Source organism: Megascapheus bottae, chromosome 4, assembly GCF_031878675.1.
Source record: "Megascapheus bottae isolate mThoBot1 chromosome 4, mThoBot2.hap1, whole genome shotgun sequence".
Classification (NCBI taxonomy): Eukaryota; Metazoa; Chordata; class Mammalia; order Rodentia; family Geomyidae; genus Megascapheus; species Megascapheus bottae.
In genome coordinates, this window is record NC_143512.1 from 85,446,912 (window position 1) to 85,474,589 (window position 27,678).

Genomic DNA, 27,678 nt, shown 5'->3' on the forward strand with positions numbered 1-27,678 from the left:
TGGAGGTGGAGAGGAGTGGACTGAGTGGAGAAAGAGAGGAGTGGACTGAGTGGAGGTGCAGAGGAGTGGACTGAGTGGAGGTGGTGAGGAGTGGACTGAGTGGAGGTGGACAGGAGTGGACTGAGTGGAGGAGGTGAGGAGTGGAGTTAGTGGAGGTGGAGAGGAGTGGACTGAGTGGAGGTGGAGAGGAGTGGACTGAGTGGAGGTGGTGAGGAGTGGACTGAGTGGAGGTGGAGAGGAGTGGACTGAGTGGAGGTGGTGAGGAGTGGACTGAGTGGAGGTGGTCGGGAGTGGACTGAGTGGAGGTGGTGAGGAGTGGAATGAGTGGAGGAGGTGAGGAGTGGACTGCGTGGAGGTGGTGAGGAGTGGACTGAGTGGAGGTGGAGAGGAGTGGACTGAGTGGAGGTGGAGAGGAGTGGACTGAGTGGAGGTGGTGAGGAGTGGACTGAGTGGAGGTGGAGAGGAGTGGACTGAGTGGAGGTGGTGAGGAATGGACTGAGTGGAGGTGGTTGGAGTGGACTGAGTGGAGGTGGTCGGGAGTGGATTGAGTGGAGGTGGTGAGGAGTGGACTGAGTGGAGGTAGAGAGGAGTGGACTGAGTGGAGGTGATGAGGAGTGGACTGAGTGGAGGTGGTCGGGAGTGGACTGAGTGGAGGTGGTGAGGAGTGGACTGAGTGGAGGAGGTGAGGAGTGGAGTGAGTGGAGGTGGTGAGGAGTGGACTGAGTGGAGGTGGTGAGGAGTGGACTGAGTGGAGCTGGAGAGGAGTGGACTGAGTGGAGGTGGTGTGGAGTGGACTGAGTTAGGTGGTGAGGAGTGGATTGAGTGGAGGTGGTGAGGAGTGGACTGAGTGGAGGTGGAGAGGAGTGGACTGAGTGGAGGTGGTGAGGACTGGACTGAGTGGAGGTGGTGAGGAGTGGACTGAGTGGAGGAGGAGAGGAGTGGACTGAGTGCAGGTGCAGAGTAGTGGACTGAGTGGAGGTGGTGAGGAGTGGACTGAGTGGAGGTGGTGAGGAGTGGACTGAGTGGAGGTGGTGAGGAGTGGACTGAGTGGAGGTGGAGAGGAGTGGACTGAGTGGAGGTGGTGAGGAGTGGACTGAATGGAGGTGGTGAGGAGTGGACTGAGTGGAGGTGGAGAGGAGTGACTGAGTGGAGGTGGAGAGGAGTGGACTGAGTGGAGGTGGAGAGGAGTGGACTGAGTGGAGGAAGAGAGGAGTGGACTGAGTGGAGGTGCAGAGGAGTGGACTGAGTGGAGGTGGTGAGGAGTGGACTGAGTGGAGGTGCAGAGGAGTGGACTGAGTGGAGGTGGTGAGGAGTGGACTGAGTGGAGGTGGTCGGGAGTGGACTGAGTGGAGGTGGTGAGGAGTGGACTGAGTGGAGGAGGTGAGGAGTGGAGTGAGTGGAGGTGGTGAGGAGTGGACTGAGTGGAGGTGGAGAGAAGTGGACTGAGTGGAGGTGGTGAGGAGTGGACTGAGTGGAGGTGGTGAGGAGTGGACTGAGTGGAGGTGGTCGGGAGTGGACTGAGTGGAGGTGGTGAGGAGTGGACTGAGTGGAGGAGGTGAGGAGTGGACTGAGTGGAGGTGGAGAGGAGTGGACTGAGTGGAGGAGGAGAGGAGTGGACTGAGTGGAGGTGATGAGGAGTGGACTGAGTGGAGGTGGTGAGGAGTGGACTGAGTGGAGGTGGAGAGGAGTGGACTGAGTGGAGGTGGAGAGGAGTGGACTGAGTGGAGGTGGGGAGGAGTGGACTGAGTGGAGGTGGAGAGGAGTGGACTGAGTGGAGGTGCAGAGGAGTGGACTGAGTGGAGGTGGAGAGGAGTGGACTGAGTGGAGGTGGTGAGGAGTGGACTGAGTGGAGGTGGAGAGGAGTGGACTGAGTGGAGGTGGAGAGGAGTGGACTGAGTGGAGGTGGGGAGGAGTGGACTGAGTGGAGGTGGAGAGGATTGGACTGAGTGGAGGTGGTGAGGAGTGGACTGAGTGGAGGTGGAGAGGAGTGGAGTGAGTGGAGGTGGAGAGGAGTGGACTGAGTGGAGGTGGAGAGGAGTGGACTGAGTGGAGGTGGAGAGGAGTGGACTGAGTGGAGGTGCAGAGGAGTGGACTGAGTGGAGGTGGAGAGGAATGGACTGAGTGGAGGTGGTGAGGACTGGACTGAGTGGAGGTGGTGAGGAGTGGACTGAGTGGAGGTGGTGAGGAGTGGACTGAGTGGAGGTGGAGAGGAGTGGACTGAGTGGAGGTGGTGAGGACTGGACTGAGTGGAGGTGGAGAGGAGTGGACTGAGTGGAGGTGGAGAGGAGTGGACTGAGTGGAGGTGGAGAGGAGTGGACTGAGTGGAGGAAGAGAGGAGTGGACTGAGTGGAGGTGGAGAGGAGTGGACTGAGTGGAGGTGGAGAGGAGTGGACTGAGTGGAGGTGGTGAGGAGTGGAGTGAGTGGAGGTGGTGAGGAGTGGACTGAGTGGAGGTGGTGAGGAGTGGACTGAGTGGAGGTGGAGAGGAGTGGACTGAGTGGAGGAAGAGAGGAGTGGACTGAGTGGAGGTGGAGAGGAGTGGACTGAGTGGAGGAAGAGAGGAGTGGACTGAGTGGAGGTGGAGAGGAGTGGACTGAGTGGAGGTGGAGAGGAGTGGACTGAGTGGAGGTGGTGAGGAGTGGAGTGAGTGGAGGTGGTGAGGAGTGGACTGAGTGGAGGAGGTGAGGAGTGGAGTGAGTGGAGGTGGTGAGGAGTGGACTGAGTGGAGGTGGTGAGGAGTGGACTGAGTGGAGGTGGAGAGAAGTGGACTGAGTGGAGGTGGTGAGGAGTGGACTGAGTGGAGGTGGTCGGGAGTGGACTGAGTGGAGGAGGTGAGGAGTGGAGTGAGTGGAGGTGGTGAGGAGTGGACTGAGTGGAGGTGGAGAGGAGTGGACTGAGTGGAGGTGGTGAGGAGTGGACTGAGTGGAGGTGGAGCGGAGTGGACTGAGTGGAGGTGTAGAGGAGTGGACTGAGTGGAGGTGGAGCAGTGGACTGAGTGGACGTGGAGAGGAGTGGACTGAGTGGAGGTGGAGAGGAGTGGACTGAATGGAGGTGGAGAGGAGTGGACTGAGTGGAGGTGGAGAGGAGTGGACTGAGTGGAGGTGGAGAGGAGTGGACTGAGTGGAGGTGCAGAGGAGTGGACTGAGTGGAGGTGGTGAGGAGTGGACTGAGTGGAGGTGGAGAGGAGTGGACTGAGTGGAGGTGGAGAAGAGTGGACTGAGTGGAGGTGGTGAGGAGTGGACTGAGTGGAGGTGGAGAGGAGTGGAATGAGTGGAGGTGCAGAGGAGTGGACTGAGTGGAGGTGGAGAGGAGTGGACTGAGTGGAGGTGGAGAGGAGTGGACTGAGTGGAGGTGGAGAGGAGTGGACTGAGTGGAGGTGCAGAGGAGTGGACTGAGTGGAGGTGGTGAGGAGTGGACTGAGTGGAGGTGGACAGGAGTGGACTGAGTGGAGGAGGTGAGGAGTGGAGTTAGTGGAGGTGGAGAGGAGTGGACTGAGTGGAGGTGGAGAGGAGTGGACTGAGTGGAGGTGGTGAGGAGTGGACTGAGTGGAGGTGGAGAGGAGTGGACTGAGTGGAGGTGGTGAGGAATGGACTGAGTGGAGGTGGTCGGGAGTGGACTGAGTGGAGGTGGTCGGGAGTGGATTGAGTGGAGGTGGTGAGGAGTGGACTGAGTGGAGGTAGAGAGGAGTGGACTGAGTGGAGGTGGTGAGGAGTGGAATGAGTGGAGGAGGTGAGGAGTGGACTGCGTGGAGGTGGTGAGGAGTGGACTGAGTGGAGGTGGAGAGGAGTGGACTGAGTGGAGGTGGAGAGGAGTGGACTGAGTGGAGGTGGTGAGGAGTGGACTGAGTGGAGGTGGAGAGGAGTGGACTGAGTGGAGGTGGTGAGGAATGGACTGAGTGGAGGTGGTCGGGAGTGGACTGAGTGGAGGTGGTCGGGAGTGGATTGAGTGGAGGTGGTGAGGAGTGGACTGAGTGGAGGTAGAGAGGAGTGGACTGAGTGGAGGTGATGAGGAGTGGACTGAGTGGAGGTGGTCGGGAGTGGACTGAGTGGAGGTGGTGAGGAGTGGACTGAGTGGAGGTGGTGAGGAGTGGACTGAGTGGAGGAGGTGAGGAGTGGAGTGAGTGGAGGTGGTGAGGAGTGGACTGAGTGGAGGTGGTGAGGAGTGGACTGAGTGGAGCTGGAGAGGAGTGGACTGAGTGGAGGTGGTGTGGAGTGGACTGAGTTAGGTGGTGAGGAGTGGATTGAGTGGAGGTGGTGAGGAATGGACTGAGTGGAGGTGGAGAGGAGTGGACTGAGTGGACGTAGTGAGGAGTGGACTGAGTGGAGGTGGTGAGGAGTGGACTGCGTGGAGGTGGAGAGGAGTGGACTGAGTGGAGGTGGAGAGGAGTGGACTGAGTGGAGGAGGTGAGGAGTGCACTGACTGGAGGTGGTGAGGAGTGCACTGAGTGGAGGTGGAGAGGAGTGGACTGAGTGGAGGTGGTGAGGAGTGAACTGAGTGGAGGTGGAGAGGAGTGGACTGAGTGGAGGTGGTGAGAAATGGACTGAGTGGAGGTGGTCGGGAGTGGACTGAGTGGAGGTGGTCGGGAGTGGACTGAGTGGAGGTGGTGAGGAGTGGACTGAGTGGACGTGGAGAGGAGTGGACTGAGTGGAGGTGGTCGGGAGTGGACTTAGTGGAGGTGGTGAGGAATGGACTGAGTGTTCGTGGTCAGGGGTGGACCTGTGCACATGGCTGGCAAGGTGGACACCATTCTGGCCAGTTGGAGCTCAGTAGAGCCAGCTGTAACCTGTGGGCATTGTGACCCTCTAGGTCGTGTGGATCACAGCCACCATGCCCTACGTGGTCCTCACTGCCCTGCTCCTGCGTGGCGTCACCCTGCCTGGAGCCATGGATGGCATCCGAGCATACCTGAGCGTGGACTTCTACCGTCTCTGTGAGGCCTCTGTGAGTATAGCCATCTATGCTATTGGCCTGATGACTCCACCTGTGCTGGGCTCCTGCAGGAGTGTCTGGTGGGGTCTGCGACACTGTGTGTGGTCAGGAGTGTCTGTTGGGGTCCGTGTCACTGTGTGTGATCAGGAGTGTCTGGTGGGTTCTGCATCACTGTGTGTGATCAGGAGTGGGTGGTGGGGTCCTTGTCACTGTGTGTGATCGGGAGTGGGTGGTGGGGTCCGTGTCTTTGTGTGTGATCGGGAGTGGCTGGTGGGGTCCCTGTCACTGTGTGTGATCGGGAGTGGGTGGTGGGGTCCCTGTCACTGGGAGTGGGTGGTGGGGTCCCTGTCACTGTGTGTGATCGGGAGTGGGTGGTGGGGTCCCTGTCACTGGGAGTGGGTGGTGGGGTCCCTGTCACTGTGTGTGATCGGGAGTGGGTGGTGGGGTCCCTGTCACTGTGTGTGATCAGGAGTGAGTGGTGGGGTCCTTGTCACTGTGTGTGATCGGGAGTGGGTGGTGGGGTCCCTGTCACTGTGTGTGATCGGGAGTGGGTGGTGGGGTCCTTGTCACTGTGTGTGATCGGGAGTGGGTGATGGGGTCCGTGTCTTTGTGTGTGATCGGGAGTGGGTGGTGGGGTCCGTGTCACTGTGTGTGATCAGGAGTGGGTGGTGGGGTCCACGTCACTGTGTGTGATCGGGAGTGGGTGGTGGGGTCCACGTCACTGTGTGTGATTGGGAGTGGGTGGTGGGGTCCATGTGGGGTCCGCGTCACTGTGTGTGATCGGGAGTGGGTGGTGGGCTCTGTGTCGCTGTGTGTGATCAGGAGTGTCTGGTGGGGTCTGTGTCGCTGTGTGTGATCAGGAGTGTCTGGTGGGATCTGTGTCACTGTGTGTGATCGGGAGTGTCTGGTGGGTTCTGCGTCACTGTGTGTGATTGGGAGTGGGTGGTGGGGTCTGCGTCACTGTGTGTGATCGGGAGTGGGTGGTGGGGTCCGTGTCACTGTGTGGGATCAGGAGTGGGTGGTGGGGTCCGTGTCACTTCGTGTGATCGGGAGTGGGTGTTGGGGTCCACGTCACTGTGTGTGATCGGGAGTGGGTGGTTTGCTCTGTGTCACTGTGTGTGATCAGGTGTGTCTGGTAGCCTCTGTGTCACTGTGTGTGATCAGGAGTGGGTGGCGGGGTCTGTGTCACTGTGGGTGATCAGGAGTGGGTGGTGGGGTCTGCATCACTGTGTGTGATCAGGAGTGGGTGGTGGGCTCTGTGTCGCTGTGTGTGATCAGGAGTGGGTGGTGGGCTCTGTGTCGCTGTGTGTGATCAGGTGTGGGTGGTGGGGTCTGCGTCACTGTGGGTGATCATGGGTGCGTGGTGGGGTCTGCGTCCCTTTGGGTGATCAGGAGTGGGTGGTGGGCTCTGTGTTGTTGTGTGTGATCAGGAGTTTCTGGTGGGGTCTGTCTCACTGTGTGTGATAAGGAGTGGGGGTCTGTGTCACTGTGTGTGATCAGGAGTGGGGGTCTGTGCCACTGTGTGTGATCAGGAGTGTCTGGTGGGGTCTGTGTCACTGTGTGTGATGGAGTGGGTTGTGGGGTGTGCGTCACTGTGTGTGATCAGGAGTGGGTGGTGGGCTCTGTGTCACTGTGTGTGATCGGGAGTGGGTGGTGGGGTCTGTGTCACTGTGTGTGATCAGGAGTGTCTGGTAGGCTCTGCGTCACTGTGTGTGATCAGGAGTGGGTGGTGGGCTCTGTGTCACTGTGTGTGATCAGGAGTAGGTGGTGGGCTCTGTGTCGTTGTGTGTGATCAGGAGTGGGTGGTGGGGTCTGCGTCGCTGCGGGTGATCAAGAGTGGGTGGTGGGGTCTGTCTCACTGTGTGTGATCAGGAGTGGGTGGTGGGCTCTGTGTCACTGTGTGTGATCAGGAGTGGGTGGTGGTGTCTGCATCACTGTGGATGATCAGGAGTGGGTGGTGTGGTCTGTGTCACTGTGTGTGATCAGGAGTGGGTGGTGGGCTCTGTGTCACTGTGTGTGATCAGAAGTGGGTGGTGGTGTCTGCGTCACTGTGGATGATCAAGAGTGAGTGGTGGGCTCTGTGTCGCTGTGTGTGATCAGGAGTGGGTGGTGGGCTCTGTCGCTGTGTGTGATCAGGAGTGGGTGGTGGGCTCTGTCGCTGTGTGTGATCAGGAGTGGGTGGTGGGGTCTGTGTCACTGTGTGTGATCAGGAGTGGGTGGTGGTGTCTGCGTCACTGTGGGTGATCAGGAGTGGGTGGTGGGCTCTGTCGCTGTGTGTGATCAGGAGTGGGTGGTGGGCTCTGTGTCGCTGTGTGTGATCAGGAGTGGGTGGTAGGGTCTGCGTCGCTGTGTGTGATCAGGAGTGGGTGGTGGGTTCTGCGTCACTGTGGGTGATCAGGAGTGGGTGGTGGGCTCCGTGTCGCTGTGGGTGATCAGGAGTGGGTGGTGGGGTCCGTGTCACTGTGTGTGATCAGGAGTGGATGGTGGGGTCCGTGTCACTGTGTGTGATCAGGAGTGGATGGTGGGGTCCACGTCACTGTGTGTGATCAGGAGTGGGTGGTGAGTTATGTGTCACTGTGTGTGATCAGGAGTGGGTGGCGGGGTCTCTGTCACTGTGTGTGATCAGGAATGGGTGGTGTGGTCTGTGTCGCTGTGTGTGATCAGGAGTGGGTGGTGGGGTCCGTGTCACTGTGTGTGATAAGGAGTGTCTGGTGGGGTCTGTGTCACTGTGTGTGATCAGGAGTGTCTCGTGGAGTCTGTGTCACTGTGTGTGATCAGGAGTGTCTCGTGGGGTCTGTGTCACAGTGTGTGATCAGGAGTGTCACGTGGGGTCTGTGTCACTGTGTGTGATCAGGAGTGGGTGGTGGGGTCTGTGTCACTGTGTGATCAGGAGTGTCTGGTGGGGTCCGTGTTACTGTGGATGGTCAGGAGTGGGTGGTGGGCTCTGCGTCACTGTGTGTGATCAGGTGTGGGTGGTGGGGTCCGTGTCACTGTGTGTGATCAGGAGTGGGTGGTGGGGTCTGCGTCACTGTGTGTGATCCGGAGTGGGTGATGGGGTCTGCCTCACTGTGTGTGATCAGGAGTGGGTGATGTGGTCTGTGTCACTGTGTGTGATCAGGAGTTTCTGGCAGGGTCTGTGTCACTGTTTGTGATCAGGAGTGGGTGGTGGGGTCCGTGTCAGTGTGTGTGATCAGGAGTGGGCGGTGGGGTCTGTGTCGCTGCGGGTGATCAGGAGTGTCTGGTGTGGTCTGTGTCACTGTGTGTGATCAGGAGTGGGTGATGGGGTCCGTGTCGCTGTGTGTGATCAGGAGTGGGTGTTAGGTCTGTGTCACTGTGTGTGATCAGGCGTGGGTGGTGGGGTCTCTGTCACTGTGTGTGATCAGGAGTGGGTGGTGGGGTCCGTGTCACTGTGTGTGATCAGGAGTGTCTGGTGGGGTCCGTGTCACTGTGTGTGATCAGGAGTGGGTGGTGGGGTCCGTGTCACTGTGTGTGATCAGGAGTGTCTGGTGGGGTCCGTGTCACTGTGTGTGATCAGGAGTGTCTGGTGGGGTCCGGGTCACTGTGTGTGATCAGGAGTGGGTGGTGGGGTCCGCGTCACTGTGTGTGATCAGGAGTGGGTGGTGGGGTCCGTGTCACTGTGTGTGATCAGGAGTGGGTGGTGGGGTCCGTGTCACTGTGTGTGATCAGGAGTGTCTGGTGGGCTCTGTGTCGCTGTGTGTGATCAGGTGTGGGTGGTGGGCTCTGTGTCGCTGTGTGTGATCAGGTGTGGGTGGTGGGCTCTGTGTCACTGTGTGTGATCAGGAGTGGGTGGTGGGGTCTGTGTCACTGTCTGTGATCAGGAGTGGGTGATGGGGTCCGTGTCGCTGTGTGTGATCAGGAGTGGGTGGTGGGGTCTGCCTCACTGTGTGTGATCAGGAGTGGGTGATGTGGTCTGTGTCACTGTGTGTGATCAGGAGTTTCTGGCACGGTCTGTGTCACTGTTTGTGATCAAGAGTGGGTGGTGGGGTCCGTGTCACTGTGTGATCAGGAGTGGGCGGTGGGGTCTGTGTCACTGTGTGTGATCAGCAGTGTCTGGTGGGGCGTGCATCACTGTGTGTGATCAGGAGTGGGTGGTGGGGTCCGCGTCACTGTGTGTGATCAGGAGTGGGTGGGGAGTTCTGTGTCACTGTGTGTGATCAGGAGTGGGTGATGGGGTCTGTGTCGCTGTGTGTGATCAGGAGTGGGTGGTGGGGTCTGTGTCGCTGTGTGTGGTCAGGAGTGGGTGGTGGAGTCTGTGTTGCTGTGTGTGATCAGGAGTGGATGTTGGGTTCTGTGTCGCTGTGTGTGATCAGGAGTGGGTGGTGGGGTCTGTGTCACTGTGTGTGATCAGCAGTGTCTGGTGGGGCGTGCATCACTGTGTGTGCTCAGGAGTGGGTGGTGGGGTCCGCGTCACTGTGTGTGATCAGGAGTGGGTGGGGAGTTCTGTGTCACTGTGTGTGATCAGGAGTGGGTGATGGGGTCTGTGTCACTGTGTGTGATCAGGAGTGGGTGGGGGGGTCTGTGTCACTGTGTGTGATCAGGAGTGGGTGGTGGGCTCTGTTGCTGTGTGTGATCGGGAGTGTCTGGTGGGGTCCGCGTCACTGTGTGTGATCGGGAGTGGGTGGTGGGCTCTGCGTCGCTGTGATCGGGAGTGGGTGGTGGGCTCTGTTGCTGTGTGTGATCGGGAGTGGGTGTTGGGGTGAGTCACTGTGTGTGATTGGGAGTGGGTGGTGGGCTCTGCGTCTCTGTGTGTGATCGGGAGTGGGTGGTGGGCTCTGTGTCGCTGTGTGTGATCGGGAGTGGGTGGCAGGGTGCGTCACTGTGTGTGATCAGGAGTGGGTGGTGGGCTCTCTGTCGCTCTGTGTTATCAGGAGTGGGTGAGGGGGTCTGTGTCACTGTGGGTGATCAGGAGTGGGTGGTGGGGTCTGTGTCACTGTGTGTGATCAGGATTGGGTGGTGGGCTCTGTGTTGCTGTGTGATCAGGAGTGGGTGGTGGGCTCTGTGTCTCTGTGTGTGATCAGGAGTGGGTGGCGGGGTCTGTGTCACTGTGTGTGATCAGGATTGGGTGGTGGGCTCTGTGTCGCTGTGCGTGATCAGGAGGGGGTGGTGCGGTCTGCCTCACTCTGTATGATCAGGATTTGTGGCCACTGCAGTGGATGAGCCTGAGCTGAACTTGTGGAAGGTGTTTTGCTTTGGAAGCAGGGCACATGGAGGGCCCAATATGGAGTCCTCAGGGAGACAAGTTCACAGCTGTAGCTGTAACAGTCAGGATGGAGATGGATAGGAGCTAGGCAAACAGGTGACAGATGACAGATGGATGATTGACTGATAGATGATGAAAAGGTAGAAATGATAGATAACTAAGCTAGACAGATAGATGGTTGGCAGATGGCAGATTAAAGGTTTAGAGTAGAGTCAAACAGTCAGAGGGAGACAGATAATATAGATAGCACAATAGGTCCAAGGGAGAAGACATCAGGAGAGGGAGCGTTTGCCAGGCTAAGGAGATGTGCACGCAGTGACCATGCCAGCCTGCCACGTCGGGCGTCAGGGAGGCGCTGGGCAGAGTTCTGACAGCGGCCTGGGCCCAGTGCCTGCAGGCCAGTGCGCCCACTCACCGAGCTCTCGGGTTGAAACCAACTTCGCGAGGGCTGAGGGCTGAATCCGAGGCCAAAGTCTCCTGGTGCTGTCGTGCCTACAGCCACCTGGACAGCTGGGCCAGCTGGTGGCAGCCTGCCGCTGTCCTCTAGAGGCCGTGTCCGTGGTGGCGCCCTGTCTCTGACCCCCCTCTGCTGTGCAGGTGTGGATAGATGCTGCCACCCAGGTCTGCTTCTCCCTGGGCGTCGGGTTTGGGGTCCTGATTGCCTTCTCCAGTTACAATAAGTTCACCAACAACTGCTACAGGTAACCCCACTGTCGTGGAGACCTCGGTCCTCACCCCCCACTGTCGTGGAGGCCCTCGGTCCTCACCCCCCACTGTCGTGGAGGCCCTCGGTCCTCACCCCCCACTGTCGTGGAGGCCCTCGGTGCTCACCCCCCACTGTCGTGGAGGCCCTCGGTCCTCACCCCCCACTGCCGTGGAGGCCCTCGGTCCTCACCCCCCACTGCCCTGGAGCCCCTCGGTCTGTCACCCCCCACTGCCGTGGAGGCCCTCGGTCTGTCACCCCCACTGCCGTGGAGGCCCTCGGTCTGTCACCCCCACTGTCGTGGAGGCCCTCGGTCTGTCACCCCCACTGCCCTGGAGGCCCTCGGTCTGTCACCCCCCACTGCCGTGGAGGCCCTCGGTCTGTCGCCCCCACTGCCCTGGAGGCCCTCGGTCTGTCACCCCCCACTGCCCTGGAGACCCTTGGTCCTCACCCCCCACTGTCGTGGAGGCCCTCGGTCCTCACCCCCCACTGTCGTGGAGGCCCTCGGTGCTCACCCCCCACTGTCGTGGAGGCCCTCGGTCCTCACCCCCCACTGCCGTGGAGGCCCTCGGTCCTCACCCCCCACTGCCCTGGAGCCCCTCGGTCTGTCACCCCCCACTGCCGTGGAGGCCCTCGGTCTGTCACCCCCACTGTCGTGGAGGCCCTCGGTCTGTCACCCCCACTGCCCTGGAGGCCCTCGGTCTGTCACCCCCCCACTGCCGTGGAGGCCCTCGGTCTGTCGCCCCCACTGCCCTGGAGGCCCTCGGTCTGTCACCCCCCACTGCCCTGGAGACCCTTGGTCCTCACCCCCCACTGTCGTGGAGGCCCTCGGTCTGTCACCCCCCACTGCCCTGGAGGCCCTCGGTCTGTCACCCCCCACTGCCCTGGAGACCCTCGGTCCTCACCCCCCACTGCCCTGGAGGCCCCTCAGTCTGGAGGCCCTGCTGCTGGGGTGTGGAGATGAAGTTTTGCAATATTGCGTCCCTAGAGGGAAAAGTGCTCTGAGGCCTCTGGGCCACGCAGCTTTTTACCTGAACTGGGATCAGAGGGCTGCAGCAGGGTCTTGAGGCTCCCGGTCAGAAATGCAGTGACACACAGGCCGCAGCTCGGACGCCTGCCCTCCTTCCTGGCCCGCCCCAGCAGCTCTGTCCACCTTGCCCAGGGCCTGGCTAACCTTTCCCGCAGCCCCTTCAAGACCCTCCCCAACCCAGCACAGCCTCCAGTCCTGAGCAGCTCAGCCAGTAGCCCCAGCCCAGGAAGACCCGTCTCACTGGCAGTCATCTTTATGACTCCACATCCTCCTGGAAATGGGCAGGACTGAATCTGAACCAGCTTTCCTTGACCTCATGGCTCGGGTTGGCTTTTCTAGCATGAGGATAAAAACATACGGAATATCCAGAGTGCAGCCCAAAGGCCCGCCTGGCCTCCTGGGAGGCCTCCTGAGCCTCCCCGTCCAGTAGGGCCAGGCTCTCTGCAAGGGAGGGCGGGGCCCCTCATTGCAGACGGCCACAGGGAGCCCCTTTTGGCTCCTGCCTGAAGTGCCATTGGACAGGAGTGCTCTTCCACCACTCGGTCCACCCCTTCCCCCCCCCCCCCCCCCGAGCCCTGAGGGTTCCAGGAGGCCCAGAGAGACTCTCCTGCTGCAGAGCCAAGGTGCTCACCTGGGAGACGCTGCTCCTCAGAGCCCGTGCGCAGCCTCCTTCCCAGACACTCAGGTAGAGTGACGCTGGGATAGGGCCACGGCTCCACCCACACCAGGTCACAGCCCCGCCCCTGCAGTCACATCCTGCCAGGACCCTGGCTCAGCTGGCGCCAGGACAGCCCATCTGTCGCTGCAGGGACGCCATCATCACCACCTCCATCAACTCTCTGACGAGCTTCTCCTCTGGCTTCGTTGTCTTCTCCTTCCTGGGGTACATGGCACAGAAGCACAGTGTGCCCATCAGGGACGTGGCCACAGATGGTAAGCCCCGCCCCACCCCACTCAGGTGGACAGAGCCTGAGCCACGTGGATCCAGGAGAGCTGGGGACTTGATGAGGGCAGTGTGTGGCTGGTGTGTGTCAAAAGGCATCTGCCCAACCATCTGCTGTGCGGGCCAGCCCTGCCCCCTCCTTCCCTCCCCTCCCCCTCCCCTCCCTCCTTCCCTCCCTTCTTCCTTCCCTCCCCCTTCCCTCCCCTTCCCTCCCTCTTTCCCTCCCTCCTTCCCTCCCTCTTCCCTCCCTACTTCCTTCCCTCTTTCCCTCCCCCTTCCCTCCCTCTTCCCTCCCCTTCCCCTCCCCTTCCCTCCCTCCCTCCCTCTTTCCCTCCCTCCTTCCCTCCCTCTTCCCTCCATCCTTCCCTCCCTCCTTCCCTCCCCCTTCCCTCCCTCCTTCCCTCCCCCTTCCCTCCCTCTTTCCCTCCCCCTTCCCTCCCTCTTTCCCTCCCCCTTCCCTCCCTCTTCCCTCCCTCCTTCCCTCCCTCTTTCCCTCCCCCTTCCCTCCCTCTTTCCCTCCCCCTTCCCTCCCTCCTTCCCTCCCCCTTCCCTCCCTCCTTCCCTCCCCCTTCCCTCCCTCCTTCCCTCCCCCTTCCCTCCCTCCTTCCCTCCCCCTTCCCTCCCTCCTTCCCTCCCCCTTCCCTCCCTCCTTCCCTCCCCCTTCCCTCCCTCCTTCCCTCCCCCTTCCCTCCCTCCTTCCCTCCCCCTTCCCTCCCTCCTTCCCTCCCCCTTCCCTCCCTCCTTCCCTCCCCCTTCCCTCCCTCCTTCCCTCCCCCTTCCCTCCCTCCTTCCCTCCCCCTTCCCTCCCTCCTTCCCTCCCCCTTCCCTCCCTCCTTCCCTCCCCCTTCCCTCCCTCTTTCCCTCCCCCTTCCCTCCCTCCTTCCCTCCCCCTTCCCTCCCTCCTTCCCTCCCCCTTCCCTCCCTCCTTCCCTCCCCCTTCCCTCCCTCCTTCCCTCCTCCTTCCCTCCCTCTTTCCCTCCCCCTTCCCTCCCTCCTTCCCTCCCCCTTCCCTCCCTCCTTCCCTCCTCCTTCCCTCCCTCTTTCCCTCCCCCTTCCCTCCCTCCTTCCCTCCCCCTTCCCTCCCTCCTTCCCTCCCCCTTCCCTCCCTCCTTCCCTCCCCCTTCCCTCCCTCCTTCCCTCCCCCTTCCCTCCCTCTTTCCCTCCCCCTTCCCTCCCTCCTTCCCTCCCCCTTCCCTCCCTCCTTCCCTCCCCCTTCCCTCCCTCTTTCCCTCCCCCTTCCCTCCCTCTTTCCCTCCCCCTTCCCTCCCTCCTTCCCTCCCTCCTTCCCTGTCCCCTCCCTGCCCCTTGCTGTAGCCCCTCCTTCAACCTCAGCACCACTGGCAAAGAATGTGCCAAGCTGAGCCCAGCTGGGCCTCCCATGTGGCGGGGCCTGCTTGGTAACTGGCTGTGCCACGCAGCTTTCTCTTGCTGTCACAAAGCAGTGGAGTAAATGTAAAGGAAGAAAGGCCAGTTCTGGCTCCCAGCATGAAGGGTTCCATAGCTCTCTGGCCTGTGGCGGGATGGCAGGGCCGCCAAGGGAGCCTGGGGGCGGACACGCCTTCGCCTTCGCAGGCCCTGGAGGTCCTTCCTGCAGCGGGCCACTCGTGTGTGAGCAGACCCTGGCCCAGTCCGCTGAGGGCGTCGGCACCCTCAGGGGCCAGTGCCCTCTCAGTCCCCTTGGGACCACGCCTGAAGCCCCAGAGCCCTTGGGGCATTCCAGGTGCAAACCACAAGCCAGCGCCATCATAGAGCCAACTCACTCCCGAGGGGCTGGAGAAGGAACGAATGGCTGGCCTGGGTGCACCTCGCAACCCACAGCCGCTCACGACCTTCACAAGCGTGGCGGGTGAAACCACACCAAACTCTGGGCCCGCGTGGAGGACGGGCCACTCAATGGGAAGTGTGCTGGCCAGAGAGAGCAGAGGATCTCTGCTAGAGGGGTGGGGACCCACCTGAAGCAGGCCCCAGAGCCTGTGCTGGAGCACTGGGCCTGGCAGCTTGTCATGGACTCAGCCAGGACCCCAGGTCTTCTGAGAGCAGGACACTTCCCTGCTTCGGGCTAGTTCCACAGCTGGGAGAGGAGGAGTCCCAGCTCCTCCAGCCTGGGCCCTGGGCCACATCCCCCACCCCCTCACATCTGCCCTGAGCGCTGTTGGCTGCCTTGCCGAGCAGAGCTGCTGCCCCAAGACCAGGAGTGCCCTGTCCTGGCTATGTCAGCACTGCCCAATCTCTTCCTGGGTCTTGAAGTTCAAGGAAGGAGATGCCATGGGGACACCCACATCCTGAGCAAAGGGCCATTTTGGACACCCTTGCGTCTCTGGGTTCCTGAGCATTCAGATGTTCACTGCCCAAGGGCTGGAGAGCTGCAAGTACCGCCCCACACCTGCAGGATGGTGCTGGGGACGGTGGGGCAGCTCCCCGAGCCCAGGGTGGGGGAGAGCGTGAACGTGGGAGAAGGAAATGCAATGCAAATAAACACAGAGCTGTGGAGTTCACTCACTGATACAGGTTTGCATCTTCCCTCGACTTCCTGCCCTTTATTTTGATAACTAGCAGTAGTTTGTGAGAACCTCTGAGTGTAGAGTTCAATGTTCTATGCATCCTCAGACAAGCAAAGTGAAGTATGGAATGTCAGCTTTGGGGAGAACCAAAAGCCTGGGCTGCCATGGCTGTCGTAACCTCATTCCTGCCTGTGTACCTGAACTGAATCTTAGACCGGCTTTGGAGGCGTGGCTCAGGTGGCAGAGTGCCAGTCGGTAAGGGACTTTACTGTCCCACTCTTGGACAGAAAAAAAATTCTCAGACAAGCCTGCATGCCCAGCCCATATTGGAAACTGCCCGGTGCCCCAGGTACCATGGGCTGCTGGAAGCTCAGGCTGAGCCTCCAAGACAGAAGAGTATCGGGCCTGGTCTCCTCATAAAGCTAGTGTGTTCCTGTCTGTTTCTGGCTTTGAGGTCTGCTCTGCCCGACCTCTCAGCCTGATGGGGACCCAGCGAGCTGGGAAACAGGTTGCCAGGCTGGGAGTGATTGGAGACCTGGTCACGGTGACCGAGCTGGTCCCCCATGTCCGCTCCTGACCACGGTGACCGAGCTGGTCCCCCATGTCCGCTCCTGACCACGGTGACCGAGATGGTCCCCCATGTCCACTCCTGGTCACGGTGACCGAGCTGGTCCCCCATGTCCACTCCTGGTCACGGTGACCGAGCTGGTCCCCCAGGTCGTCCCTAGTCACGGTGACCGAGCTGGTCCCCTGGGTCCGCTCCTGGTCACGGTGACTGAGCTGGTCCCCCATGTCCGCTCCTGATCATGGTGACCGAGCTGGTCCCCCAGGTTGTCCCTAGTCACGGTGACCGAGCTGGTCCCCTGGGTCCACTCCTGATCACAGTGACCGAGCTGGTCCCCCATGTCCACTCCTGATCATGGTGACCGAGCTGGTCCCCCAGGTTGTCCCTAGTCACGGTGACCGAGCTGGTCCCCTGGGTCTGCTCCTGGTCACGGTGACTGAGCTGGTCCCCCATGTCCGCTCCTGATCACGGTGACCGAGCTGGTCCCCCAGGTCGTCCCTAGTCACGGTGACCGAGCTGGTCCCCTGGGTCCGCTCCTGATCACAGTGACTGAGCTGGTCCCCCGGGTCCGCTCCTGGTCACGGTGACCGAGCTGGCCCCCCATGTCCGTTCCTGACCACGGTGACCGATGAGTTTCTAGAGTCCTGGGCCAGGTGTCTGCTAACCCCACAGCAAGGAGCACTCACAGGAAAGTGAGTGGGGTGGAGATTCCTGGTCAGCCTGGCCACGGATGGCATTGGTCAGCTGAGCAGGCCCGGGCACTGGCCCCATGGCCACCGATGGGTTGTGATTGCAGGGCCTGGCCTGATCTTCATCATCTACCCCGAGGCCATCGCCACGCTCCCGCTGTCCTCCGCCTGGGCTGTGGTCTTCTTCATCATGCTGCTCACGCTGGGCATCGACAGTGCTGTGAGTCTGGCCTTGTGCTTCCCCTGAGCCCAGCAGGCAGCCTGTCTGCTCCTGCCAGGGCCTGGCAAGACCCTCAGATGATCCCCAACCTCATGTGCTGGGGGTGGGCAGTGACAAGCTTACGCCCCCACCTTCTGCCCACTTAGGGCACCAGCAGGCCTGCCCTGGTTCCCCGGAGCCTAGACAGGCAGGCAGCAACACCCAGCAGCTCAGGCTCGAGCTCAAGCTCGAGGCTTGGCTCAGGATGGCAGAGGCAGACCTCAGGGAACAGCAGGGCCTCCCTATCTGCCGGTGGGAGGGAGGGAGGCCGAGCACGGCCCACTCGTGACCCTGGACATTCTGCCTGGAGCTGCCTGGGTCTGCCTCCAGACGTGTAGTCTGCAGAAGTGCAGTCCCCGTGTCATTGGGCTCCTTCCCCACCCACTGAGCCCTGGGGCATAGGACAGGCTGGGGCACTTGGGTGGACACATGCCATGGCCGACCCCGCTGGGGGTCAAGGCGTGCTTTCCAGAAATCTCGAGCTGCAAGTCTGTCTCCAGACATCATCACATGCGTGATCCCAACCCAAGCTGAGAGTCTGTCTCCACAGACAACATCACACGCATGGGCCCAGCCCAAGCTGAGAGTCTGTCACACATGTGGTCACAGCCCCTGGTTCTTCCGGCTAGAGGAACAGCCCCAGGCAGTGATTGCCAGACACAGGGCGCACACCAGCCTCAAAGCTGCCTGGGAGCTTCAAGGGTGTGGAATCAGGGCACATTCCAGCAACTGGCTGTGTCCACCCCTCGGCGGCTGGGGAAGCCTGACAGAGCGGTGCTTTGGTTCCATTTTAGCCATGCACCATTTCACCCCCATGATTTCACCATGACCGTGCTGGTCCCCCGGGTCCACTCCTGGTCACGGTGACTGAGCTGGTCCCCCGGGTCCGCTCCTGGTCACGGTGACCGAGCTGGTCCCCCATGTCCGCTCCTGGTCACGGTGACCGAGCTGGTCCCCCGGGTCCGCTCCTGGTCACGGTGACCGAGCTGGTCCCCCGGGTCCGCTCCTGGTCACGGTGACCGAGCTGGTCCCCCGGGTCCGCTCCTGGTCACGGTGACCGAGCTGGTCCCCCATGTCCGCTCCTGGTCACGGTGACCGAGCTGGTCCCCCATGTCCGCTCCTGGTCACGGTGACCGAGCTGGTCCCCCGGGTCCGCTCCTGGTCACGGTGACCGAGCTGGTCCCCCATGTCCGCTCCTGGTCACGGTGACCGAGCTGGTCCCCCATGTCCGCTCCTGGTCACGGTGACCGAGCTGGTCCCCCGGGTCCGCTCCTGGTCACGGTGACCGAGCTGGTCCCCCGGGTCCGCTCCTGGTCACGGTGACCGAGCTGGTCCCCCGGGCCTGCTCCCTGTGGGCCAGGTCGCTCAGGGAACCCTGTGCTCTCTCCTCAGATGGGCGGCATGGAGTCGGTAATCACTGGGCTCATTGATGAGTTCCCGCTGCTACACCGGCATCGGGAGATCTTCACCCTGGGCATTGTCCTGGCCACCTTCCTGCTGTCCCTCCTCTGTGTCACCAATGTACGTGCGGTTTCCTGCGCATGTCTCGTTGCCTTTGGTTCTGGGCAGTGTGGCCATTGTACTGGGGATGTGGACCTGGCTTGCTGGGGTGGGTTTCCCCACACCGGCTCTGGGGCTTCTGCCTTCGTGCATTGGAGCCAGAAGAGGAGAGGAGAGGAAATGATTCTATCACTTTCGATAGACCTTGTCCCACAAAACCATCTGAGTCACTCCAGTTGGCTTCACAGGGAGTAAGGCACGTGAGAGGGGAGTCTCCACAGCTGGGTCCCAGGCTCAGCCGTCCTCCTCTCCACAGCTGGGTCCAGGACTTGGCCTCCCCTCCACAGTGACACCCGGGCTCAGCTGCCTCCTCTCTTCCAGGGGGGCATCTACGTCTTCACATTGTTGGACCACTTTGCAGCTGGGACGTCCATTCTCTTCGGTGTCCTCATTGAGGCCGTCGGGGTGGCCTGGTTCTATGGTAAGGCAGGTGGGGAACCTGCGAGCTGTCTCTGTGGCCAGTCAAGTCGGTGTCTCTTGCTTCCCTTCTTACAAAGCTGCCCTAGGAAGAGGGATTCTAGGCACTGAGGCTTGTGAGGGGCTCTCCTAGTTTCAGGGGTGCTTTTCAAGCCTGTCCTTCCAGGCCAGCTGCCCAGGAAGTTGGATGGCAGTGTTCCGTGCTCAGCCTGGCTGGGCCAGGTAGCCATTGTGGTTGGACTGAAGAGTAATCTTCTAGGGGTGGAAAGGCTGGCCAAGGGAGATGCCCCATCCAGGTCTCCAGCAGCTGCTGCAGATGAGGGCCTCGGGCAGCTCCGCTCCGTTCTCTACTCATCCCCTGGAGAGGAGCTTCGTGAATGAGGTCAGGCTGTCAGTCCTTCAGATACCCTGCTTTCCAGGTGCCAGACCACCCGTGTCCTGGCCCCAGGCCATGCATCAGAGCTGTGGGACCGCCAGGCTGCCCCTGCCAGCCCATCGCCCCCCAACAGCCCCGGAGCTTTGCAGCTGGTGGTGGAGGGGCATGGGCCCCTCCCCTGTCCCCTAGGCCATTTCCCTACACCTGGGTTCTGACGAGCTGGGGTGTGAAGGGGGCGATAGCCTTGAGCTGAAGAGCTCAGGGACAGCACCCAGGCCAGGTTCAAGACCCAAGATCCACACACACACACAAAGACTGTGTGCAGTGCTGGAGTTTCTTAAGTCTTAAGAAGAGAAAGACCATGGATAGAGCCCAAGGACATGAAGTCCGTCCACACAGCCACACGGGTCCCAGGAAGAGCCAGATCCTCAGGCATGGACTGTGGGTGAGAAGCTCAGGGCCAGGCTTGGGAGTTGGAGTCGAATTGAGATGGTTTCCACTTGGAACCAGGAGAATGTTCCGGGGGTGGTCGTGGTGGCCACTCAGCAGTGACAATGTACTTAATGCCACTGACCTGGTAAATCTTACGTTGGCATGCCCGTGATCTTGTTTTCCAGTGGGTTAGAAATACCAGTTGCAGAGGGGAAGCCAGGCTGGGCAGGCAGCGTCACTGGCCCCCAGCGCGGCTCGGACTGTGAACCCCTGGAGCTGAAGCCAGCAAGCCCACCGCGGGTGTGGGCTGGGGCCTGGCCCCTCTGTGGGCCCGAGAGGAACGGGACATGTGTTGAGCCAGGCCCGTGACCCCCACTGCCCACAGGTGTGCAGCAGTTCAGTGAGGACATCAGGCAGATGACAGGGCAGAGGCCCAACCTGTACTGGAGGCTGTGCTGGAAGCTGGTCAGTCCCTGCTTCCTCCTGGTAAGGGTCCCGGACACCCCTGCCCCTGCCCCTGCGCCTGGCCTCTGCCTCTGCCCTGCTCCTGCCCCCGTCCCTGCCCCCACCCCCTCCTGGTTCCTGATCCTCTCTCTGCCCATCCCAACACCTGTGGCCAGGACCGTCCCAGCTGGCATCTGCAGGTCTCAGGAGCTGACTGCCCCTGCCCTCTCTGGTCTCCTGAGGGCAGCTCCCCCGTCCTCCTGCAGCCTCAGAGGGAAATTCACATGTGATCCCAGTGGCTTTAGACCCACTGAGGTCAAAGGGAGTCCTGCCTCCATGTGGCGTTTCTGTTGCTGGAGAGGCCCGAGAGGCCGTCCGTGCACCTGTGCTGCCATGATGGAGCTAGAATTCAGGCCCTAGGCCAGGCCCATTGCCCATGCCTGTAATCCCAGCTACTCTTACTGGCAGGGCTTGGGAGGGTCTGCTGCCTTCCAGGCCAGAACGGGGGAGGCCAGTGCTGGAAGCCCAGGGTCAGGAGTGGAGTCTGGGGTTGCCCGGCAGCCGCCCTGCTCCTCAAACCTCTCTCGGCCACAGCCCTGGCTGCCATGCTCTTTGGGTCTTCTCCCAGTGGCTTGGGGCGGGGGCCAGTTGTGCTTTGATCTGAGTTCCAGGAAAGGCTAGGCTCGGGTGGGTCAGGACATAGCACCCAGCGAACAGTGGGCTGCTGCCTCTCTCAGGGCCAGGGCCAGGGCCAGCTCCTGGGGTGCTGTGTGGCTCAGAGGCCCGGCCTGGAATTTGACGCCTGCCTCTGGTCCTGGGCCCTGGCTGCGAGCGCCTCTCACCCTGTGCTGTTGGTTTCAGTTCGTGGTCGTGGTCAGCGTTGTGACTTTCAGGCCACCCCACTATGGATCCTACATCTTTCCAGACTGGGCCAACGTGCTGGGGTGGGCCATCGCCACATCCTCCATGATCACGGTGCCCCTCTATGCCACCTACAAGCTCTGCAGCCTGCCAGGCTCCTTTCGAGAGGTGGGTGTCTGCATGGCCCCCTCACACACGGCCCCCACCAGATGTGGCACAGCTCTGAGGAGGCTGGGGACTGAGGGAGTGACCAGGATGGATAGGGAGGGCAGCAGGACAGAGTGGGAGGAGCAGGGAGAGGACCAGGATGGAAGGGAGCAGCATGGAGGGGAGGGGAGCAGGATGGATGGGAGGGGAGCAGGATAGAGGGGACAGGACCAGGATGGAGGAGAGGGGAGCAGGATGGAGGGGAGGGGAGCAGGATGGAGGGGACAGGACCAGGATGGAGGGGAGGGGAGCAGGATGGAGGGGAGGGGAGCAGGATAGAGGGGACAGGACCAGGATGGAGGGGAGGGGAGCAGGATGGAGGGGAGGGGAGCAGGATGGAGGGGAGGGAAGCAGGATGGAGGGGAGGGGAGCAGGATGGAGGGGAGGGGAGCAGGATGGATGGGAGGGGAGCAGGATAGAGGGGACAGGACCAGGATGGAGGGGAGGGGAGCAGGATGGAGGGGAAGGGAGCAGGATGGAGAGGAGGGGAGCAGGATAGAGGGGACAGGACCAGGATGGAGGGGAGGGGAGCAGGATGGAGGGGAAGGGAGCAGGATGGAGAGGAGGGGAGCAAGATAGAGGGGACAGGACCAGGATGGAAGGGACCAGGATGGAGGGGAGCAGGATGGAAGGGAGGGGAGCAGGATGGAGGGGAGCAGTATGGAGGGGGGGACCAGGATGGAGGGGACCAGGATGGAGGGGAGGGGAGCAGGATCATGGGCTGCTGGCCTCAGACAAGGTTCAGAGCACAGCACAGAGTTGAGCTATCTCCTCCACATGCCCAGGGTCCAGTGAGGGGGAGGGCACAGCCAGGCTTGCCAGCAAGCTCAGATGGTGGCAGACCCTCTTGGAGAGGTGGCACCTGCAGGGTCGATGGAGGGCAGGCAGCTCAGTGCCGTGCTCTCAGAAGAGCCCCTCTCCAGCCCTGCCAGCTCTGCCTCTGGAGCTAAACCTCACACCCATGGGAGGGGCCCAGGGCCCTGGCAGAAGCTGGCCTCTGAGAATCAGAGCAGCCCTAGGTCCCAGAGGTGACCTTGACAGGTCACCAGGTATGGTACAGTGTGGACAGAAGCCAGCTCCCCAACCCCATGGATGAGGGTCCTGCTCACACTGACCACATCCACCGAGGGCACACACAGCTCCTCAGCTCCAGGTCTGCTCTAGACCACACACGGCTCCTCAGCTCCAGGTCTGTTCTAGACCACACAGGGCTCCTCAGCTCCAGGTCTGTTCTAGACCACACACGGCTCCTCAGCTCCAGGTCTGTTCTAGACCACACAGGGCTCCTCAGCTCCAGGTCTGTTCTAGACCACACACGGCTCCTCAGCTCCAGGTCTGTTCCAGACCACACACGGCTCCTCAGCTCCAGGTCTGCTCCAGACCACACACGGCTCCTCAGCTCCAGGTCTGCTCTAGACCACACACGGCTCCTCAGCTCCAGGTCTGTTCTAGACCACACACGGCTCCTCAGCTCCAGGTCTGCTCTAGACCACACACGGCTCCTCAGCTCCAGGTCTGTTCTAGACCACACACGGCTCCTCAGCTCCAGGTCTGCTCTGGACCACACACGGCTCCTCAGCTCCAGGTCTGCTCTAGACCACACACGGCTCCTCAGCTCCAGGCCTGTTCTAGACCACACACGGCTCCTCAGCTCCAGGTCTGCTCTAGACCACACACGGCTCCTCAGCTCCAGGCCTGCTCTAGACCACACACGGCTCCTCAGCTCCAGGTCTGTTCTAGAGCACACACGGCTCCTCAGCTCCAGGCCTGCTCTAGACCACACACGGCTCCTCAGCTCCAGGTCTGTTCTAGACCACACACGGCTCCTCAGCTCCAGGTCTGCCGTTGGTCAGTGGGTCACCGGTTGGCTGCCTGCTCCTCATGGATGCAGCACCTTCTGCATACCCACTGAATGAAAGCCAACAGCCTCGCTCTCTCTTAGAAACTGGCCTACGCCATCACGCCTGAGAAGGACCGCCAGCTTGTGGACAGAGGGGAGGTGCGCCAGTTCACAGTGAGTACCAAGCAGGCAGCCCTCAGAGGAGCTAGGAGCACTCTAAAGGGCCACGTCCTCACCCGCCGCCCCTCCCTCAGCACAAGAAGCCAGGAGGATGCAGACCCAGACCAGCTGTCAGTCATGCCTTCAGGCCCCACACGCTGACCAGGGCACCTCTGGGACCCTGGAGACCAGGAGGGGAGGGGAGACGGGAAGGGAGGGAAGGGAAGAGTCAAACCTGTCAGATGTCCATCAGGCTGGTGGGGAGATCGAGGAAGTGAGGTCTGTTCGTGTTCCAGAACCTTCTCTGTGTGATCCCCCTAAGACCCATTTGTCTGGTGACTTCTACTGCACCAGGCGTATTTTGCATTTGTGTGTATGTGCGTGTGCATGTGACTTGGACTTGAACTGGTAGCCTTGCACTTGTGACTTGGGCCACGCCTCCAGCTGTCCTGTGATTTGAAAACTTGGGTCATCACGCACCTCGTGCAGCCCTGAAGCTTCCCCTGACGAATCTGCTTACGTTTGTTGTTGGCTGTTGATTCACCAGTTTTATTCCACTGTAGCTCAGTTACATTTGTCCCATTTTTACATTTCCTTTTCTCCTGTAGGGTTTTGTTCGTTTTTCTTCATCTCTGCTCTCTGCTTACTTGGAACTTATACGCTTTATTCAGTTCTTTTGATAGTTGTCCTTGAAGTTGTCTACAATTTCACCTGAAGTTAACCAGTATTGATTAACTCATCCCCATGAGGAATATCACAGACTACAATCTTCCTCTGGCCACTGACGTGCTGTCATTAGCCACTCATCCAATTTTTCCTTCTTAACCCTCGGTTAGACATTGCGTGGTTGGCTTCACGGCTGATCACTCTGTGTGACCCACCCTCTGGGGCCACACTTTTGCATGCATATCCTTCCTTCTAGGGTCGTGCCTGGTTTTCCCAACACCGTTGAGACAGCCCCACACTTGGGGTGCCCTCAAACCTCTTGACCTTCCTTTCCCATCTCAGCCTCAGGCTTGCCCTGGGGGTCTTTCAGCATCTTGAAGATGCCAGCCTTTGTCTTTGCCACCCAGGCCTGCAGCTCCACAGCACAGCATAGCCTGGCTGCCTGGGTAATCTTATCCAGAGTTACTGTTTTGCTAGGAGGAGCTGGCGTGGCAGTCTTCCTTGCGTCATCTCAGGACGCACTGTGTTTGCAGCAGGTGTGTATTTGTGATTTTTGTCAGTTCTAGAGTTCTGTGGCTACATGTTATGATCTTGTCTTTGCCTGTCCTGTGTTTCCCCTGTGGGGGCTCTGGAGCCTCACTTGGGTGTCAGGGATCCAGGAGCCTAGCACCCTCTGGTCACTGGTGCACATGTGACAACATAAACCCTCATGCTGCCGCATGGGAGAGCTGAATGTTGACAGTTACCAGGTCATCTCCTGTCCATCCATCTCCTATTCTCCGAGTGGACAAGCCCCCAACCTGTCTTGAGTAGGTAGATGAGCGGGGCGGGGGGGGGGAAGAGAGGGGGGTAGAATAAGAGGATACACATATCACTGGACAATAGGTTTAGATAACAGATGCTAGGAAAAGAGAGAACAGATAGGCATGCGGTTGGATAGTAAATAAGTATCTTGTGACAGGCAGTACTCTAGGCCTTTCTTTATCCTGGTAGCATAGTGTCAGAAACAAGCCATGGAAAATGCTGATTGGGTTTGTTTGGCAGTAGTGGAGTTTGAATTCATGACTTTGTGCCTGCTAGGGAGGGGTGCTGCCTCTTGAGTAATGCCTCCAGCTCTTACTTTAGGTATTCATCAGTTAGGGTGTTGCTTTTTGTCAGGGCTAACCTGGGCCATGATCCCCTACTTATGCTTTCTCTGATGATGAGAAGACAGGCCTATGCCACGGCACCAGAGCTTTGCTGGTTGAAATGGGGTTTCAGGAACTTTTCCCTTGGGCTACCCTTGGGCAGGGTTCTCCCAGCACCAGGCTTCTGGGCAGTTGGTAGGACAGATGGGGGCTCTCACGCCAGCTAGTGGGACAGATGGGAGCTCTCACACCAGCTGGTGGGACAGATGGGGGCTCTCACGCCAGCAGGTGGACAGATGGGAGCTGTCACGCCAGCAGGTGGACAGATGGGGGCTCTCACGCCAGCTGGTGGGACAGATGGGGGCTCTCACGCCAGCAGGTGGGAGAGATGGGGGCTCTCACGCCAGCAGGTGGACAGATGGGAGCTCTCACGCCAGCTGGTGGGACAGATGGGAGCTCTCACGCCAGCTGGTGGGACAGATGGGGGCTCTCACGCCAGCAGGTGGACAGATGGGAGCTGTCACGCCAGCAGGTGGACAGATGGGAGCTCTCACGCCAGCTGGTGGGACAGATGGGGGCTCTCACGCCAGCAGGTGGGACAGATGGGGGCTCTCACGCCAGCAGGTGGACAGATGGGAGCTGTCACGCCAGCTGGTGGGACAGATGGGGGCTCTCACGCCAGCTGGCGGGACAGATGGGGGCTCTCACGCCAGCAGGCGGGACAGATGGGGGCTCTCACGCCAGCTGGCGGGACAGATGGGGGCTCTCACGCCAGCTGGCGGGACAGATGGGGGCTCTCACGCCAGCTGGCGGGACAGATGGGAGCTCTCACATCACTGCACTCTTGTTGTGGAAGGTCAGAACACAGTTGTTGGCCTCCTGTGGAGTCCAGGAGCCAGTGTGCCATTTGGTAGCCACACTGCTGGCCCTGTGTCCGAGAGCGCTGACACCAGTGCTCCTGACCCACAGGGGTCACATGGAGACAGCAGACTGTCCTCCAGATGGGACTGGAGCCCCAGGAAAGTGTCAGGGCCCAGAGGGGATGGGGACATTTCTAGGCCACTCAGGAGTCAGCAGCCGTCACATGGGTTTTACCGATGTAAGCCAGCCTGGAATCTACATAGTCCTGAAGATCTCCAGGCTACATGCTGGTGTTTAGTGAACCCTGCCTGGAGGTGCCCTCCCTGTGGCCACCGCTGGCCAGTGCCCTGCCCAGAGGCACCCAAAGACTCTTCTCCAAGAAACGGCTCCTATGTAAGAGTAAAAGCACTGGGCCTCATGCCCTCAAGAGCACCAGAGCCCTCTGCCCTCCTCAGGCTCCTCTGCGGGTGAGTGATTCCTGGGTGGAGGTTCTGAGCTCAGCAGGAAGCCATTGGTCCAACAGCTTCCCTGATCCACACAGCTTCTTCTTCCTTCTGAACACACACTTGTTTCCTTCCAGCTTCGCCACTGGCTCCTGGTGTAGACCGAGAGAAGGACAGCCAGGCAGGTCACCCACCACAGCAGAGGTGCAAAGGGAGACTGGAGGCCTGTGTGTCCAGGGAGAGAAGGCTGCTCCCTCCCCTTCCCTTCTGCTTCCCTGAAAGATACCCTGGGCCTAAGGCCGTACCCTCAGAACCCTGCCCCCCATTCCACACCACAGGACTCGGGTGCACTGTGTGTGTGTCACCAAGAACAATACAAACCAGTCCCACCCCTCCCAGGTGGGGGGACGCTGGGCCCTGCAGAAGCTACCCCCACCCAGGGCCATCCCGGAGCACAGGCCTGGCTGTCTCTCGTGCCCCCTCCGTGAGGACCTTGCTGATTGATTGTAAATACACTGTGCTTCCCGGATCACTTATTCTGCTCCAATCTAAAAAGCCAACTCTCCTGTTTTGTTTAATTGCGCAGAAGATTAACTGGAAAAAACTGCTAATGTGCACAGAGCCCTTTCCTGGTGCTTGGCTGGGAGCAGGCGCTGAGGCACGGCGCCCTGTACTTGACCCGCACAGGCAGCTTCTGGAGGGACTGGGAGATTCTGTTTCCTTGTAGTGGAGAGAAGTAAAACTCATGGAAGGAATTTGAGGTGCCACTGCTCTGGCCGTGCGTGGATCGGGCAGCTCGTGTCCAGCGCACTGTTCACCATGGTCCTCAGAGCCACCCAAGTACCCCAGGAGCCTCTCCTTGCTGGAGGGCGGCTTGTGAAGCAGCACATTTACTTGTGAACCAAAGCTAATTATCAAAACACAAGGGCACTTTCTGAAAATCTGTTTGCCGGTGTCTTGGGGTTTGTTTACAAGAGTAATTGAAGAACATGGTCAAGGTGTGCCCTCCAGGAAGTGCACGTGGAGATCTGCCCTCAGGCTGCGGGGCGCACACCCCGGCCTGCTTCCATGGGCCTGCGGAGATCGGGCCGCCACCTGCTTCTGGGAGCCAGCTCTCCACGTCCGGGCATCGTCAGCATGCTTGTGTCTCCTTCTCAGTCTTCGTGTGGGTCCTGTGAACAATAAAAGAGCTCTGTGTTGGAAAATGACTTCAGCCACATGGCCATGTTTTCATGGGAGCCTTGTTTTCCCAGCCCTCAGCTCTCATGTGGTGGGGGGGGGGGTGGTCCATCTGCGCCTGTACTGGGAGACCTCAAGAAGAGCTGCACATCTGGGCCCAAGAGTCTACACCAGCACACCCTTCCACCTCCCCGTGGGTCCCCTCCCTGTCCACACAGAGTCTGCACCAGCATATGTCCAGCTCCCCGAGGGCCCCCTGTCCCCACA

General features: G+C 60.4%; 1 protein-coding gene across 1 annotated transcript in view; it reads left to right on the top strand.

Moving 5' to 3' along the window:
- Slc6a3 (solute carrier family 6 member 3) overlaps nt 1-27,259 on the top strand; it is a 47,120-nt gene extending 19,861 nt beyond the window's left edge. The window contains exons 5-14 of the mRNA XM_090331193.1: nt 4,806-4,940; nt 10,747-10,850; nt 12,691-12,815; nt 16,688-16,800; nt 18,232-18,360; nt 18,721-18,820; nt 20,010-20,110; nt 20,930-21,097; nt 23,079-23,150; nt 26,370-27,259. Coding sequence (XP_090187319.1) covers nt 4,806-4,940; nt 10,747-10,850; nt 12,691-12,815; nt 16,688-16,800; nt 18,232-18,360; nt 18,721-18,820; nt 20,010-20,110; nt 20,930-21,097; nt 23,079-23,150; nt 26,370-26,393 — 1,071 coding nt within the window. The 3' untranslated portion in view covers nt 26,394-27,259. The remainder of the gene's footprint in view (nt 1-4,805; nt 4,941-10,746; nt 10,851-12,690; nt 12,816-16,687; nt 16,801-18,231; nt 18,361-18,720; nt 18,821-20,009; nt 20,111-20,929; nt 21,098-23,078; nt 23,151-26,369) is intronic.
- Nucleotides 27,260-27,678: the final 419 nt, after the last annotated feature.